Here is a 16,597-nt window from a genome sequence, read left to right as displayed (position 1 = left end):
GGAAACATCAGCCATGATGAATACCTGGAAAAAATACCACACCAGCAATATTTCCTTGCCTGGACATCCACTTCACTCAGGTTCACCCTCTCCAACTCACCTGGATACGTGCCCCAATCAGGTTCACCCTCCACATCTCAACTGGGCATGCACCTCACTCAGGTTCACCTTTGACATCTCACCTGAACATGCACTAGGAGGTGTGTGTCCAGGTTTACCCTCCACATCTCACCTGAATATTCACCTCACTCAGGTTCACCATCCACATCTCACCTGGACAAACACCTCACTCAGGTTCATCCTCCAAATCCCACCTGGACTCACAACCCACTCAGATTCATCTTCCACGTTTCACATCAACATGCACCCAGTCAGGTATATTCCATATCAGCACACCTCCGCAGACTCATCCTCTAAATCTGACCAGGAAATGCGCCAAGCTCAAGTTAACCCTTCATATTTTACCCAGACACACCCTTCACACTACATACTGTACTTCACCTAAACACTCCCCTTGCTCAGGTTCTCTCTTCAGCTCTCACCAGAAAATGCGCCTTTCTCAGGTTCACACTCAATATCTCACCTGGACGCTTCCCTCACTCTGATTCACCCTCAACATCTCACTTGTGCATCTCACTCACATTCACACTCCATATCATGTCGGAAAATGTACCTCACTCAGGTTCACACTCAATATCTCACCTGGACACGCGCCTCACTCAGGTTCACCCTCCGCGCGAGCTCCTCGCGCACAAATGCGTCTGGGTAGTGCGTTCTCTCGAACACTCGTTCCAGCGCCGCCAGTTGGTTGCTGTTGAAGGTTGTTCGATTCCGTCGCTGCTTGCGCCGGCGTTTCGCCTGCTCTGGTCCGCTGGGCTCACCTGCGCTTCGGATATTCGACCATGAGGCAGGGGAACAGAGAAAGAAGGAAAATGAGTAGAGGAGATGATATACCAGGTGCAAAGCGCAAAGAAAACTCCAACCTCTGGTGTAAATATAATTATTACCAACCAAGAACCTAGAGGATGGTTGCACGATTGGGGGAAAAATTCTCACCCCCCCCCCCCCCCCCTCCCTCTTCCCATGCCTCCTCCCCCCAAGCCCTCTCCCTCCCACAGATCTCCCGATGTCCCTGCTCTCCATCTTGTCTCCCGCTCCCTTTATCATATGTTTTATGTGTCCGTTTGTCTTTTTGTGATCATTGTTAGCTCTTACACGAGCCTCGATCTTGTATACAACAAAAAAAACAAAAAAAAAAAACATCTGACCTCAACCTCAGTTTTCAGGTTGTCCGTCAGTCCGTCCGTCTGTGATAGGTTTTCGTTACCGCTATAACTTAATAACGGCTGAATGGATCTTAGTCAAACTTGGTGCAAGTATGTATAATTAGGTAAAGATGAACTGATTAGATTTTGGAGTCAAGAGGTCAGAGGTCCCATTGGCTAAAAATTTGGTGAACGAAATAATTTGTGAACAAGTGATGGGATTTTGACCAAACTTGTACAAATATATATTATGATGCAAAGACGAACTGATAAGATTTCACCATCAAAGGTCATAGGTCAGAGGTCATGTCAGGTGAAAATGTGATACAGCTGAAGGGATTTAAATCAAACTTGGTAAAAGTATGTATAATGACGTAATAATGTGGCCCGAGTCATTTCGTCGCAATGTCGAAGAGTGTCGTTCTAGTTCAATCAATTTGGTGAACTGACCGATTCAACTTCAATTGAATAGAATATAATGTGAAGAGAAATGCATTGAAATGTAAGGTACATGGTAAGTATGAGTGAGGACGAGAAGGCAGAGGGGAGGTGGGGAAAGAGGCAATAGCAAGACATACACACACCACAATGGAGCAGTGAGTGTGTAATGGTCACAAGGGTATCAAAACGCTGTCATCAGCAACAGAGGGAGAGAGAACAGAAGAGGGGAAGGAAAGGGAGGGGAAATGATTGACTTACTACGTACACACTTTCACAGTGTATTTTACTATGGACACACTCTTAGCATATACTTACTATATACACACCTTCAGCATATAATTACTTTGTACATGATTACACCATATACATACGATATACATGCTTTAGCCATATACTTACTACATACATGTTTTCACCATATACTTACTGTGTACAAACCTTCACCGTATACTTAGTATATACACGTTTTCACCACAAACCTGTACCTACTATATACATGCTTTCATCATATACCTGCACTTACTATATACACACTATCACTGTATACCTGTACTCACTATGTACACGCTTTCACTGTATACTGGTACTTACTAAATACATGCTTTAACCACATACCTGTACTTACTATGTACACGCTTTCACCATATACCTGTACTTAGTATGTACATGGTCTCGCAGTATTACGTACTATATGTACACGTTTTCACCATATTTTACTTGCTATATACACTCTTTCATCGTATACCTGTACTTACTATATATACACTTTCACTGTATACCTGTATTTACTATATACACGCTTTCACCGTATACTTGGACTTACTCGATACACACTTTTACTGTATACCTGAACTTACTCTAATACAGTATACACTATACACGCTTTCACAGCATTGCGTACTATATGTGCACATTTTCACAGTATTACGTACTATATGTACACGCTTTCACTATATTTTACTTATTATATACACATATATATATATATATATATATATATATATATATATATATATATATATATATATATATATATAGTATATATATATATATATATATATATATATATATATATATATATATATATATACACACACACACACACTAAATTATTACGAGTATACTTGCTATATACATGCTTTCACTTTTTACCTGCACTTACTATATGTATATGCTTTCACAGTATATGTGTACTTTCTATATCCACAGTTTCACAGTATACCTGTGATTACTATGTGTACAAGCTTTCACAATATACCTGTACTTACTATGTATGTACACGCTTTCACAGTATACGTGCACTTACTGTATAAAAAATGTACACGCTTTCACAGTATACCTGTACTTACTATATGTGCACATTTTCACAGTATACCTGTACTGTACTATATGTATACATTTTCATTATATTTTACTTGTTATATACATATATATATATATATGCAGTATATATAATTATATAAACACACTATTATTACTAGTATACTTACTATATTCTGCTACTTACTATATACTTGGTGTCACCGTGGTACACACTTGACACCACATGTTTTTATTTATTTTCCTCAATATTTATTTTCGCATGACTTTATATCTATTTTCCTGAGTCACGTGCTCATTCGCGCCTTTTTATCTTACTCTTATCGCACTCACGTGGTTCTGCAAACACTTTCGTCCCGGGTGCTGAATGCTCCATGCCGTCGCTCGCGTTGACTCAGCAGTTAAAGGCGCGGCAAACTGTTCAGCGCCAAAGGACGCTATCATAACGACGACATCATTAGGGCTTTCCTCCGGCACTAAGCGGGTGCACAACTCCTCCCCCCGCAGAATCCCCACTCCCCTCACTACCCCTCTCCCGCAAAACCCTTACTCCTCTTACCCCTCCGTCCTCCCCCTACCTCCCTCGTGAACCTGATACTCTCATAACTCCCATGCTATATCATAGACAGCTCAAAACGTGTCCAACCTCTATCCTTTATTCCTTTCGTCCTTACACTCTTCCTCGGACGCTTCATAATCCCCTTGTTCGGAGCCCCCCGGCTCCCCGACGCAGGAAGGAGAGCTTGATGGGAAGGGGCCTGCGTTTGCGTGCGAGCGAACCTCCAAGCTGGCGCCCCGAATACCCCCACCCTTCACTGAGGTTCCTGGCGGCGCCTGCGCACATCTGGTACCCGCTATTCCGTCTGCGCCCCATCCCCGTTCCATTCCCTCCTCCCCACCTCCGTCCGGCTTGCGGACCCGCCAAGCGCCCCCGACATTGCAGCAGAGGCGGCTCAGAGCAGGGAACACGACACGCATCTCCGATCGTCTCAAAAATTGCGGTACCCAGGAATTTCACACTTGTGGAGGTACGATCGGACCTACCGAAGTATCACCGATCCCAGGACGCACATGGTTTACACACTTCGCTTCCGTAGGCGCATTAAGCCGGTGATCCTGCCTTAGTTCACCGAGCTATCGCGCTTGAGTGACAGATCAGCGTTTAAAGTGACTTTCAGCGGAAGAAACCAATCGATTGGAGTTCGAGCATGAACCAAACGGACTCACTACGTGTTCTCTTTCTCTCTCTCTCTTCCTCACACTCTCCACTCGTATGCTGAAAGGAAAGTCCCCCTCCCACCCCAACAACACCCGAGAGTTGGAAAGCCCCCCTCCAAACCTCCGATAACAAGTGTGAACTGGAAAGCCTTCTTCCAAATCTCCTATAACACTTGAGAGCTGGAAAGCCCCCCTCCAAACCTCCGATAACAAGTGGGAGCTGGAAAGCCTTCTCCAAACCTCCACAAGTGGGAGCTGGAAAGCCCCCTCCAAACCTCCGATAACACTTGAGAGACAGAAAGCCCTCCTCCAAATCTCCGATAACAAGTGGGAACTGGAACGCCTTCTCCAAACCTCCACAAGTCGGAGCTGGAAAGCCCCCTCCAAACCTCCGATAACACTTGAGAGCTGGAAAGCCCCCCTCCAAATCTCCGATAACAAGTGGGAACTGGAACGCCTTCTCCAAACCTCCACAAGTGGGAGCTGGAAAGCCCCCCTCCAAACCTCCGATAATAAGTGGGAACTGGAAAGCCTACTTCCAAATCTACTATAACACTTGAGAGCTGGAAAGCCCTCCTCCAAACATCCGATAACAAGTGGGAGCTAGAAAGCCCCCTCCAAACCTCCACAAGTGGGATCTGGAAAGCCCCCTCCAAACCTCCACAAGTGGGATCTGGAAAGCCCCCTCCAAACCTCCGATAATAGTTGAGAGCTGGAAAAAAACCCCTCTAAATCTCCTATGACACTTGAGAGCTGGAAAGCCCCCTCCAAACCTCCACAAGTGGGATCTGGAAAGCCCCCTCCAAACCTCCAATAATAGTTGAGAGCTGGAAAAAAAACCCTCTAAATCTCCTATGACACTTGAGAGCTGGAAAGCCCCCCCTCCAAACCTCCGATAATACTTAAGATGGAAAGCCCCACCTCCCCACTCCCAAGCTAATACATGATAGTTGAAAGCAACCCCTCCCCCCACGCCCCTTGAGATGAACCCCAAGAGCCTAATTGTCACCCCCTTCACAACCCCTGGTAGCTGGACTCCTCTACCCCCCCTCCGCTACCTCCTCCAACCCCCGTTGCCTCAGATATAACACATCAGAGTTGGAAAGCACCCCCTCCCCATAATACATGATAGTTGAAAGCCCCCATCCTCGAGATGACGCATGAGTGCTGAACCCATCTCCCTCCACCCCCAATATAAACCCCAAGAGCTGGAAGCCCCCCTTAAGATAACACACGAGCAGTGAACCCCTCTCCCCAATAACACGTGAACTCCTTGTTATACATTAAGTGCCAGCCTAAAAATGAAAAATCCGATGAAAAGTTTGGCAGGTTTCACCTGGAGGGGATTGGGAAGCAGAATCGAACCATCGGGAAGCAGGAATAACGAGATCGTTATTTAGTGAATGGGTTCCTTTAAATCATTTAGTTGTTGAATAAACTTGTTTTGTTAACAAGGTTTATTCTAGAGATGGCTTCGTGTTTACTCTCGAAAGCAAAAACAAACAGATACCTAGGGTTAGGGTGAATGGTAAAAGGGGAGGGGTAGTGGGAAAAAGCGATTGGGGAGGGGGAGTGGGGGAGTGTTGGGAAGAGGGGTGCAGATTAGGAGGGAGAGGGGGAGTTCTGCCTGAATCCACCTGGGACTAAACTCGATCTAATTACCTCCACTACCTAAGGTGGATGAGGTTATATTTTCACCCCTGCCTGTTTGTTTATTTGTTTGTCTGTGAACAAGATATCTCAAAAGTTGTGGACGGATTCGGCCGAAATTTGGTGGAGGTTGGGAATGTGACATGCAGGGATTGATTCGATTTTGGTGAAGATCTGGATCTGAGAATTTTTAAGTGATTCTTCACCATTGAGTGATCAGGCCGAAACGATATATAGCAAGATATTTCAAAAAGTTGTGGACGGATTATGACAAAACTTGGTGGACGAGTTGGTTAGGTGACAAGAAGAAGCCGATTAGATTTTAGTTCAGGTCCGAATCCAGATCCGGCCTATCAGTGTGATATAAAACATGAACTGTTCAGCCTGGCGGAGGTATGCGCTCTGCTGAGTTCCGTTCTAGTTTATTAATCAATTGGTCTTTGCCCACATGCAGGATCTTCTCTATCCGTTGGACTGCGATGCTCTGAATGTTGATTACAGAATGCAAAATCAGATCTTATTTTGCTCCAAACAAACAAACAACTCCAAAATCCCAGATTTCATTCACAAAGCCCACGCCATGACCATGTATGTTATGCAGGATGGCCACCTTAATCAACACACAGAGAAGGGAACCCAAATGATGCAGATTGACATGGCTGATTTATAGTTCAGAAGGTCATAACTTTTGCGAGAGCTGCTTAGAAAGTATAGGGATGGGAGTATAGTAGTTGAAGGAGAGTTGAGTGGAGAGAAAAAGGAGATGTGTGAAGCCAGTATGTATACAGTATATCCTACAATGCCTTCAGAAAGTATTCACACCCCTTGACTTTTTCACATTTTGTTGTTGTTACAGCCTGAATTTGAATTGGATTAAATTGAGATTTTTATCATTCATCTACACACGATACCCCATAATGTCAAAGTGGAATCTTTTTTTTTTGGACATTTTAATAAAATACAGTAATTAAAAATGAAAAGCTGAAATGTCTTGATTCAATTAGTATTCAACCCCTTCCCTATGATATTCCAAATTGTGCTCAGGTGCATCCAATTTCCTTTGATCATCTTTGAGACGTCTCTGCAACTTGATTGGAGTTCATCTGTCGTCAATTCAATTGATTGGACATGCTTTAGAAAGAAACGCACCTTTCAAGACAAAATCCCATAGTTGACAGACAGTGAATGTCAGATTAGAAACTCTACCAGGAAGCCCAAGGAACTGTCCATAGAACTCCGAGATACAATATTGTGAGGAGGCATAGATCCGGGGAAGGGGATAAAACAATTTCTAGAGTGTTGAACCTTCCCAACAACACAGTCAGCTTCATCACTAGGAAATAGAAAGAATATGGAACTACCCAGACTCTTCCTAGAGCTGGTCGTCCGACCAAATGGAGCAACCGGGCAAGAAGAACCTTGGTCAGGGAGGTGACCAAGAACCCAATGACCACTCTGACAGAACTACAGAGTTCCTTGGCTGAGAAGGGAGAACCTGCAGGAAGGACATCAGTCTCTGCAGCATTTTAATAATCGAGGCTTTATGGGATAGAGGCTGGACGGAAAACACTCCTGAAAAGAAAGGTACATGACCGAACGCCTGGAGTTTGCAAAAAGGCAAGTGAAAGACTCTGAGAGCATGAGGCAAAAGATTCTGTGGTCTGATGAGATGCATATATAAATCTTTGGCCTGAATGCAAAGCGATACGTCTGGCGGAAACCCAGTAGACCTTATCACCCAACTATCACCATCCCTATCGTAAAGCATGGTGGTGGCAGCATCATGCTCCAGGGTTGCTTTTCAGCGGAAGGGACTGGGAAACTTGAAAGGATAGAGGGAGCAATGAATGGAGCCAAATACAGGCAAGTCCTTGAGGAGAACCTGCTTCAGAATGCAAAATACCTTAGACTGCAGTGAAGATTTACATTCCAACAAGACAATGACCCCCAAGCATACAGCCAAAGCAACACTGGAATGGCTCCAGAACAAGAATGTGAAGTCCTTGAGTGGCCCAGCCAAAGCCCAGACTCGAATGCCATTGAGAATCTGTGGAAAGACTTGAATATTGCTGTTCACTGACGCTCCCCAAACAACTTGACAGAGCTTGAGTAAATCTGCAAGGAAGAATGGGAGAAACTCCCCAAAATCCCAAATGGCAAAGGGCGGATGAGCTCCCATAGGGAGCCAACGGCCATCCAGTAAGGAGATGGTATCTCCTAAAAAAAAACACCCATTTGGTTTGGATCGGTTCGAGTCATACCAAAGACTTTATAAATGGTACGTGCTGCTTCCTTGGTTGAAAAGGTAGAGCATGGATAATCCCCTTCAGTTAGCATCCATGGGGAAGAGGAACTTCCTCTTGAGGAAATGCCCCGCTGAGTACGGTGAGAAATGCTGTGCAATTGTTATGACATCGCTGGTACCTCGAGTATAGTTAGTGATGGCACTTCCTCCAAGGTCAGTGGCTGTGTTAAGTGTTTGTCTCATCACAATGTGTGTGTGTGTGTGTGTGTGTGTGTGTGTGTGTGTGTGTGTGTGTGTGTGTGTGTGTGTGTGTGTGTCAGCTCTACTATGAGCCTTCGCCCATGTATAAAAAAAAATCCAGATGTGCAAAGCTGATACAGACATACACAAGAAGACTCGAAGCTGTAATCGCTGCCAAAGGCGTTTATACAAAGTATTTTTCTCAGGTGGTTGAATACTTATATAAATTAGATATTTCTGTATTTTATTTCAAATAAATTTGTAAACATTCTTTAAAATATGTTTTCACTTTGTCATTATGGGGTATTTTGTGTAGATCAGTGACCAAAATTTTTTATTTCATCCATTTTAAATTCAGGCTGTAACACAACAAAATGTGAAAAAGTCAAGGGGTATGAATACTTTCTGAAGCTACTGTATGCAACATAATCGTAACTGTAAAAGAGATAATTCCTAGGTTATATAGAGGTGACAAGACATTGTGGACACCCTGGAGATCCACTGTTGACAGAATATCCATCTGATCACAACCAATCATGGAACATTTCCACCGTTAATAACTAAATATGGACAGGTAATTAGTCCATGACCAGGTTACCAAAAGTTCAGGATGCAGGAATTTCCACTCCAAGCTGCCTTTTGAATGGAACCTACACCAGTGAGGGAAATAGGGAAACACAACAAAGCTTTACGCACTCCATCACCACACTGATAGTGTGTTTTTAGGTTCATTACAATTATAATATCACAAGGGGGGTTGACTCAGCCTGTCATCCTTCCGAGGTCGGCTAATTGAGTACCAGTTCACTGGTAATTCCCTGTTTGTCGTTAAAGGCGGCAAAAAGGGTTGGCGTCAGGAAGGGCATCCGGCCGTAAAACATTGCTTCAAAAAGTGTACCGAAAAACAACAACAACCACGGTCCCGAAAAAGGCCAACCCCCGCTTTGCGGGGAAAAATGGCCTCTAAAGGTGGTTTTTTATAAGATGCATGCTCATGGGACCCGTGTATGCTCATCATCATCAGCATCATCATCATCATCATCATCATCATCATCATCATTTTATTTTATTACTATTGTTATTAATCACTAATATTACAAATCACTATAAATCTTGTCAAAATTCACGAAGCTTAGCAAGCAACTATAAAGAGTTGTGACTCTTTGTCGGTCCATGTGTCAAGACCTTTGCAGTCTGTGATCCAACATTGAGGCCCCGGTCCACAGGAGGATTATGATTCACAAAGTTAAGATCACATGGTATCTCATCAACGAAAATTCTCAAAGAGGAGTTTGTGGGTGTGTGTCGTTGGATGTTATCTCCATTTGTGGATTTCAGAAAGTAAAAAGGAGTCCTCCTAGGGCTCAAAGTATCGACCGCCGTTTTGATAAGGGATCCTGATTCATGGACCAGTTTGTGAAGTTTTCTTGTTCTCAGAGTTTTGTTCCGAGGGCTCTTTTGATTATCATCACCGAGCCTCGGACAGCTTCCAACTGCAGTTGGTTTGTAGTAATATTCCCAGGGATGGTTTTTAAGATCTCCATAAGTTTCTTCTTTATCATTCCCGTTGCTCCAATTATAACTGGTATTATTTTGGCTCTGTTCAGATTCCAGGATCTTTTCACTTCATATTTGAGACCATGGTATTTGGTTATTTCCTGAGTTTCTGCATTGTTTAGGCCAAAATCTCTGGGTACTGACACCTCAATTAGCAATGTCGTTTTTTGTATATAAGTACAATATCCAGTCGCAATGCTTTGTTTTCTATGTTCAGGCTCAATGGGATCATCAGGTCAAATGTAAGTGTTATTTCCTTGTTTTCAATCACTGGTTTTAGTTCACGTTTACATCAGTTTTCTGGAACTGAGATATTGAAGGTTTCTGGAACTGAGACTCGCAGATGTGCCAGTGGATTACTCTACATACTTTGTTGTGCCTTTGTGTGTACAGCTGTTCTGACATGATTTTTTCTAACATCCTGATAGGAAGTGGCTCGTACTTCCTGTTTCAACCTTGCAGAACCTGCACCTGTCCGATTTGCTCAGTCCTGTCATTTTCTTAAAGCCATTGGTGTAGTGGTAATTCATTGGGAATTGTTTTATGCATTTGTTTGTGACAATATGTGATGATTCCATTCTGCACCAAGGTATTTGTATGATGCTTCATTGTCTAGCTCCTGTATTGTTGTATCTAGGTAGATTTTTATGTTGTCTGTTTTTGTTGGTCTGCCTTGTATGAATCTGCACTCGGCACACGTACCTAAGTCAAATTCCATTTGAATGTTGTCAGAGTAACGTTTCACGAATTTCATTTGTTCTGCTAATTTTTTGTCGTTTGGTGTGAAGAGCTTAAATCATCCATGCACAGTCGATGTGTTACCTTTTGTTACTCTACTATTGATGTTCTTATATTGGATGTTCATGTGAGGATAATAAGCTTGTTACATACACGTCAGGTAGGTCGACGACAACCGTTGGTGCGTAGGTGAGATAGGGGGCCCCTCCGGGACACATAGGTGATCCCGGGGGAGGAGGCTGTTTCACAGCACCACTTGGTTGTCTGCGACATAAGGGTGAAAGGTGCGAGGAGAGCTCGGCGGGTGAAGTACCAACCGAGAATGAAGGTGTGGAGGTTGAAAGAGGTGACAGTGAGGGAGGCATTAAAAGAGAGGCTGAGTAGGGTAGAGGATGATGTGGTTGAGCTTGAACGTGGATGGATGTCAATGAAAGATAGTCTGTTGGGAGCCGTTGGTGAGGTATGTGGATGGACAAAAGGACCACCGAGGCACTCGGAAACATGGTGGTGGGATGATGAAGTTGGAAAGAGGATTGACGAGAAGAGGAAGAAGTTCAAGGAGTGGCAGAAGGCGAAGGGTACGGGAGCAGAAAAAGCAGAGCATGAAAGTTATAAGGCAGCCAAGAAGGCTGCAAAGAAAGAGGTAGCAAAGGTGCAGGAGGCATGTAGGAAAATGTTCGGAGAAAGCTTGGATTCGGAAGAGGGTCAGAGAGCGGTATGCAGGAATGCAAAGCAGATAGCGAAAGAGAGGTGTGATGTGATGGGAGTGAGTTGCTTGAAGGATGAAGTGGAACAAATCGTTGTGGACCCAGATGGAATTAAAGGAAGATGGAAAAGATATATGGAAATGCTGTTGAATACAGAGAATGAATGGGATGGCAACATAGAGAGTAACCCAGTTTTAGGTACGGCAGAGAAGATAACTGAGAAGGAAGTTGAGGAAGCGATAAAAGCAATGAAGAGTAGAAAAGCGGGAGGGCTGACGGGAGTTGTGTGAGATATGTTGAAGGCAGCAGGAAGTTGGGGTGTGAAGAGAATGACAGAGATCTGTAATCTGGTGGTGAAAGAAGGCCGCATTCCAGTGAATTGGGAACTGAGTACCCTTGTCCCTCTATACAAGGGGAAAGGTGACCCCCTGGAGTGTGGCTCGTACCGAGCGATAAAGTTATTGGAGCATGGAATGAAGGTATTGGAAAGGGTGTTGGAGAGGAGGATAAGGAAGAAGGTGAAGATCGACGAAATGCAGTTTGGATTTATGCCAGGAAGAGGAACGACAGATGCGCTCTTTATTGTGAGGCAGTTGCAGGAAAAGTACATGGAGAAGAGGAAGAAGTTGTTTCTTGGGTTTGTTGATCTGGAGAAAGCATTCGATAGGGTTCCACGCGAAGTATTGACATGGGCATTGAGGAAGTTAGGAGTGGAGGAATGGTTGATCAGAGTAGTGATGGCAATGTACAAAAGAGCGCACACAGCTGTAAGGACGTAGGACGGGAACAGTGGTGAGTTTGAGGTGAAGGTGGGAGTGCATCAGGGGTCGGTACTAAGTCCACTACTATTTGTAGCTGTGATGGAGGTGCTGGCTCAGAACGTAAAGGAGGGTTTACCGTGGGAGTTGTTGTATGCAGATGATCTGGTGTTGATTGCGGAAAGTATGGATGGACTGAAGGAAAAGATGAACAAGTGGAAGGAATGTAGGGAGACAAAAGGTCTGAAGGTGAATATAGGAAAGACGAAGGTGATGGCAAGTGGTAAAGCATGTGGTGAGGTGGAAAGAACTGGGAAGTGGCCATGTGCTGTGTGCAGGAAGGGTGTCGGAGTGAACTCCATTCAATGTACAATGTGCGCTGAGTGGGTTCATCAAAAATGTAGTGGTCTGAGAGGGTCATTAACCAGTGTGGCAGCTACATTCAAATGTAAGGTGTGCACAGAGGGAGCTGCAGATGGAGGAAATGTTGAGTTGGATCTTGGAGACGGCGTGAAGCTGGAAGGTGTGAAAACATTTTGCTACCTCGGAGACATGCTGAATGGAGAAGGTGGATCAGACTCGGCAACGGTTGCAAGAGTGAGATGTGTATGGGAGAAGTTTCGGGAACTGAGTGGCGTGCTGATGAGGAGGGGAGTGGTATTGAAGCTGAAGGGAAAGGTGTATGCTGCATGTGTGAGAAGTGTTATGATTTATGGGAGCGAGACATGGGAAATGAACGTAGAGCAGCAACGAAGGCTGGAAAGGGTGGAAATGCGAATGGTTCTGTGGATGTGCGGAGTATCGTTGAGAGAGAGGAAGACAAATTATGAATTGCGAAAGATGATGGGAATAGAGCCTGTGATTGATGCTGTGAAGAGAAACAGGTTGAGATGGTTTGGTCATGTGTTGAGGAAGGATGAAAGTGACTGGTTGAGAAGAGTGATGGAAATGAATGTAGAAGGAAGTAGAGGACGGGGAAGACCGAGAAAGACTTGGCTAAAGATGGTGGAAGAAGAAATGCGGGCAAGGGGGTTAACAAGGAGAGATGCAGAAAATAGGGCAAAATGGAGAAGATTGTCATGGGGACCGCAAGGCTAACCCCCGCTCTCGCAGGGAAAATGGCCTTAAAATGCATGTTGTTGTGTTGTTGTATGTGTGTCCATGTTCTTGCTCATTAATGAGGTTACTAATGGGGTCCAGAAGAGTGAAAACAGGAGGGGTGAAAGGTTGTCATCCTGAAAAATCCTGCAATGTACCTTCACTCCTAGTATTTTGGTATTTCTATGTGAGTCTTGCAGTATCAATGTGATATTCTAGAGCTCCATTGCTTTCTCAATCAGTTTGATTATTTGGGGGTTCATCTTGTATATTTGCATGCATTTTATCATCCATGAATGGGGGCACCATAAAAAGCTTTTTATAAATAATTTATCCATGCTGTGGACAATTTGGTTCTCCTCGTTTTACAGTGTATGAGGATAGCCTCCTTTGGTAGTAGGTAGTCTACTGTTCCGTAGCATCCCCTCTTCTCTCTTACATCCCTTCTGCTCCGTCTCTAGTCCTCCTTGTTGTGTTAGGTGGTGGTACATCATTTATGTGATTATTCCTTCTAGAAATGTGTATGTTGTTGGTAGACATGTTAATGGTGTGTGTGTGTGTGTGTGTGTGTGTGTGTGTGTGTGTGTGTGTGTGTGTAGACAGACTATCACATCAGTACACATAAGGTGCCTCAAATCTTTCCACAACCACTGGATAAGGACTATCCTCCCAGTGACAAAATACGAACAATGGAAAGAACACATCTCTTCTGAGGAACTAGCTGCTCCCTCTGGAATGGAGGAGTCAATAACTGACACTCTTATGACACACCACCTATGCTGGCTTGCCCACCTTGGTCACATGGGGCTAGAGCGGATGCCAAAACAGCGGTTGTTTGGAGAACTGGAGAAGAATAGACCCAGCCATAGCACAAAGAAGAGATGACGAGACAGCATGACATTATTTACAGGTCATTCACAGAAAAGAGTGATATGGCTTCAATACACTAACGGAATTAGGAGAACTGTGGAACAGCGTCATCACCAAAACGAGTGCACAGCAAACTGAGTGGGTAGAAATGGCAACTACCCATACCCATCTGGCAGGTTCGAGGGCACCTCTAACATCGTGAAGCAATGGGTAGCTTCAAGGTGTGTGTATGTGTGTGTGTGGATGCTGTTGTTGTTGTTGGTTGTTATCTCCATATGAGCAGGGTTCAGAGAATGGAACAGGGCCCTCGCAGGTCCCAAAGCATCCACCTTCGTGTGTGCATGCACACACACATATATATATATATATATATATATATATATATATATATATATATATATATATACACATATATATATATATATATACACGTATATATATATATATTGTACAAATAATACAGGGTAATTAATATAGGCATTAATAAAACAGAGCATTAAATGTGCACAAATAATACAGGGTATTATTACATACACAAATAATACAGTGTATTAATAAAGGCACAAATAATACAGGGTAGTTATTTATGAATTAATAATACTGTGTATTAATATATTATGCACAAATAATACAGGGTATTAGTATGTGCACAAATAATACAGGGTATTAGTATGTGCACAAATAATACAGGGTATTAGTATGTGCACAAATAATACAGGGTATTAGTATGTGCACAAATAATACAGGGTATTAGTATGTGCACAAATAATACAGGGTATTAGTATGTGCACAAATAATACAGGGTATTAGTATGTGCACAAATAATACAGGGTATTAGTATGTCCACAAATAATACAGGGTATTATTACATACACAAATAATACAGTGTATTAATAAAGGCACAAATAATACAGGGTATTATTACATACACAAATTAATACAGTGTGGCGGACACGAAAGCACTGACGTGGTGACATCACCCCGTACACCAAGTGGGGGTGGGCCACGCCCGGGAGAGAGGCGTGGCCTCACGATATACACGGGGCGCGCAGCCCTGAGCAGCTCAGTGTTACAGTGACCTCTTGATTAAAGACTCTTACAAATTACCGCGTTGTCCGCTTCCTCCTTGCTTACAAGTAGCGTGCGTAACACCGCGCTTTACTGGTGACCCTCGACGTTGGATCTGCCATAGCGATCCTTCCAAACACGACGCCATTGCCATGGCCAACAACGCGATGTCGGTTAAACTTCCCGAATTTTGGGAGGCCCAGGCCGAAGTTTGGTTCGTCCAAGCCGAAGCCCAGTTTCAGCTTCGGCGCCTCACCGACGACGACACGTGCTACTGCCATGTCGTCGCCTCCCTTGGGCCCGGCACGGCCGCTCGAGTTGTGTCCGTCCTTCGCCACCCACCGGACGGCCACAAGTACGAGGCACTCAAGCGGCTGCTCCTAGCCACGTTCGGCCTCACGGAAGACGCACGGGCCGACCGCCTCCTGGATCTCCCCGAGCTCGGCGACACGCGCCCGTCGGTCCGAATGGACCATATGCTGTCACTGTTGGGCGACGAAGCCCCTGGTTCTCTATTCCGGGCACTTTTCCGTCGCCAACTTCCAGCACAGGTACGCCTCGCGTTGGCCGGGACCGTGCTAACGAAACCCCGAGCATTGGCCGCCATGGCGGACAGGTACTTCGCGGCTTCGGACACGCGGGCGAGAGTCGGTGCGGCCCACATCGTGGATCCCGAGGCCGATGCTGATCCACAGCATCAGCTTCCACAGCATACACAGCATGCTGATATGCACCTCGTGGCCGCCGCCACGCCCCGCCCACTGCCGCGGCGAAAACCGCCACCGCAGGGAAAACCGCCGGCTCCACCGGCCTGGCGGAGCCAGCTGCGCTCCTCCAGCTCCACCACCTGGTGCCGGTTCCATGCCAGGTTCGGCCATGAGGCTCGACAGTGTCATCCGCCATGCTCCTTCGACAGGTCGGGAAACGCCCGGGCCGGCGCTCGATAGTGGCAATGAGCGCCGGCCGTTCGAACAGCCTGCTGTTCATCACGGACACCTTATCCGGGCGCCGTTACCTGTGTGACACAGGAGCGCAGGTGAGTGTCGTTCCTGCCGGTACGTCGGACAAGCACGCCACAGGCGGGGGCCCCGCGCTGCTTGCCGCAAACGGGACGCCCATCCGTACGTACGGAAAACGCTGCCTCTCTCTGCGGTTCGGAGGGCAGGTTTTCCGATGGTCGTTCGTCACCGCCGACGTGCCCATGGCATTGCTTGGCGTGGACTTCCTGTGCGCAAATGGGCTCCTGGTCGACGTAAAGCACAGACGTCTTGTCCAGGCTGAGACGTTCAGCTCGCTCGCTTGTGCGCTGCCCAGCTCGTCGAGCAGCCCACTGAGTGGCTCACCGAGCGGCTTGCCAAGCGGCTTGCTGAACGGTTCGGTTCCGGCCACGTTGATCTGTACGCTTCCGGCAGCGGACAAATT

At 45.3% G+C, this 16,597-nt stretch overlaps 1 protein-coding gene across 6 annotated transcripts in view; it reads right to left on the bottom strand.

Moving 5' to 3' along the window:
- LOC137432801 (paired mesoderm homeobox protein 2) overlaps positions 1 to 16,597 on the bottom strand; it is a 97,619-nt gene that overhangs the window by 19,129 nt on the left and 61,893 nt on the right. For all 6 annotated transcript variants that reach the window (XM_078783610.1, XM_068125018.2, XM_068125019.2 and 3 more), the window contains exon 3: positions 703 to 881. In XM_078783610.1, the coding sequence (XP_078639736.1) occupies positions 703 to 881 (179 nt within the window). The remainder of the gene's footprint in view (positions 1 to 702; positions 882 to 16,597) is intronic.

This window comes from Myxine glutinosa, chromosome 8, assembly GCF_964187855.1.
Source record: "Myxine glutinosa chromosome 8, kmMyxGlut1.1, whole genome shotgun sequence".
NCBI lineage: Eukaryota > Metazoa > Chordata > Myxini > Myxiniformes > Myxinidae > Myxine > Myxine glutinosa.
The sequence above is the reverse complement of the archived record's forward strand: the minus strand, read 5'-3'. Positions and strand labels throughout refer to the sequence as shown.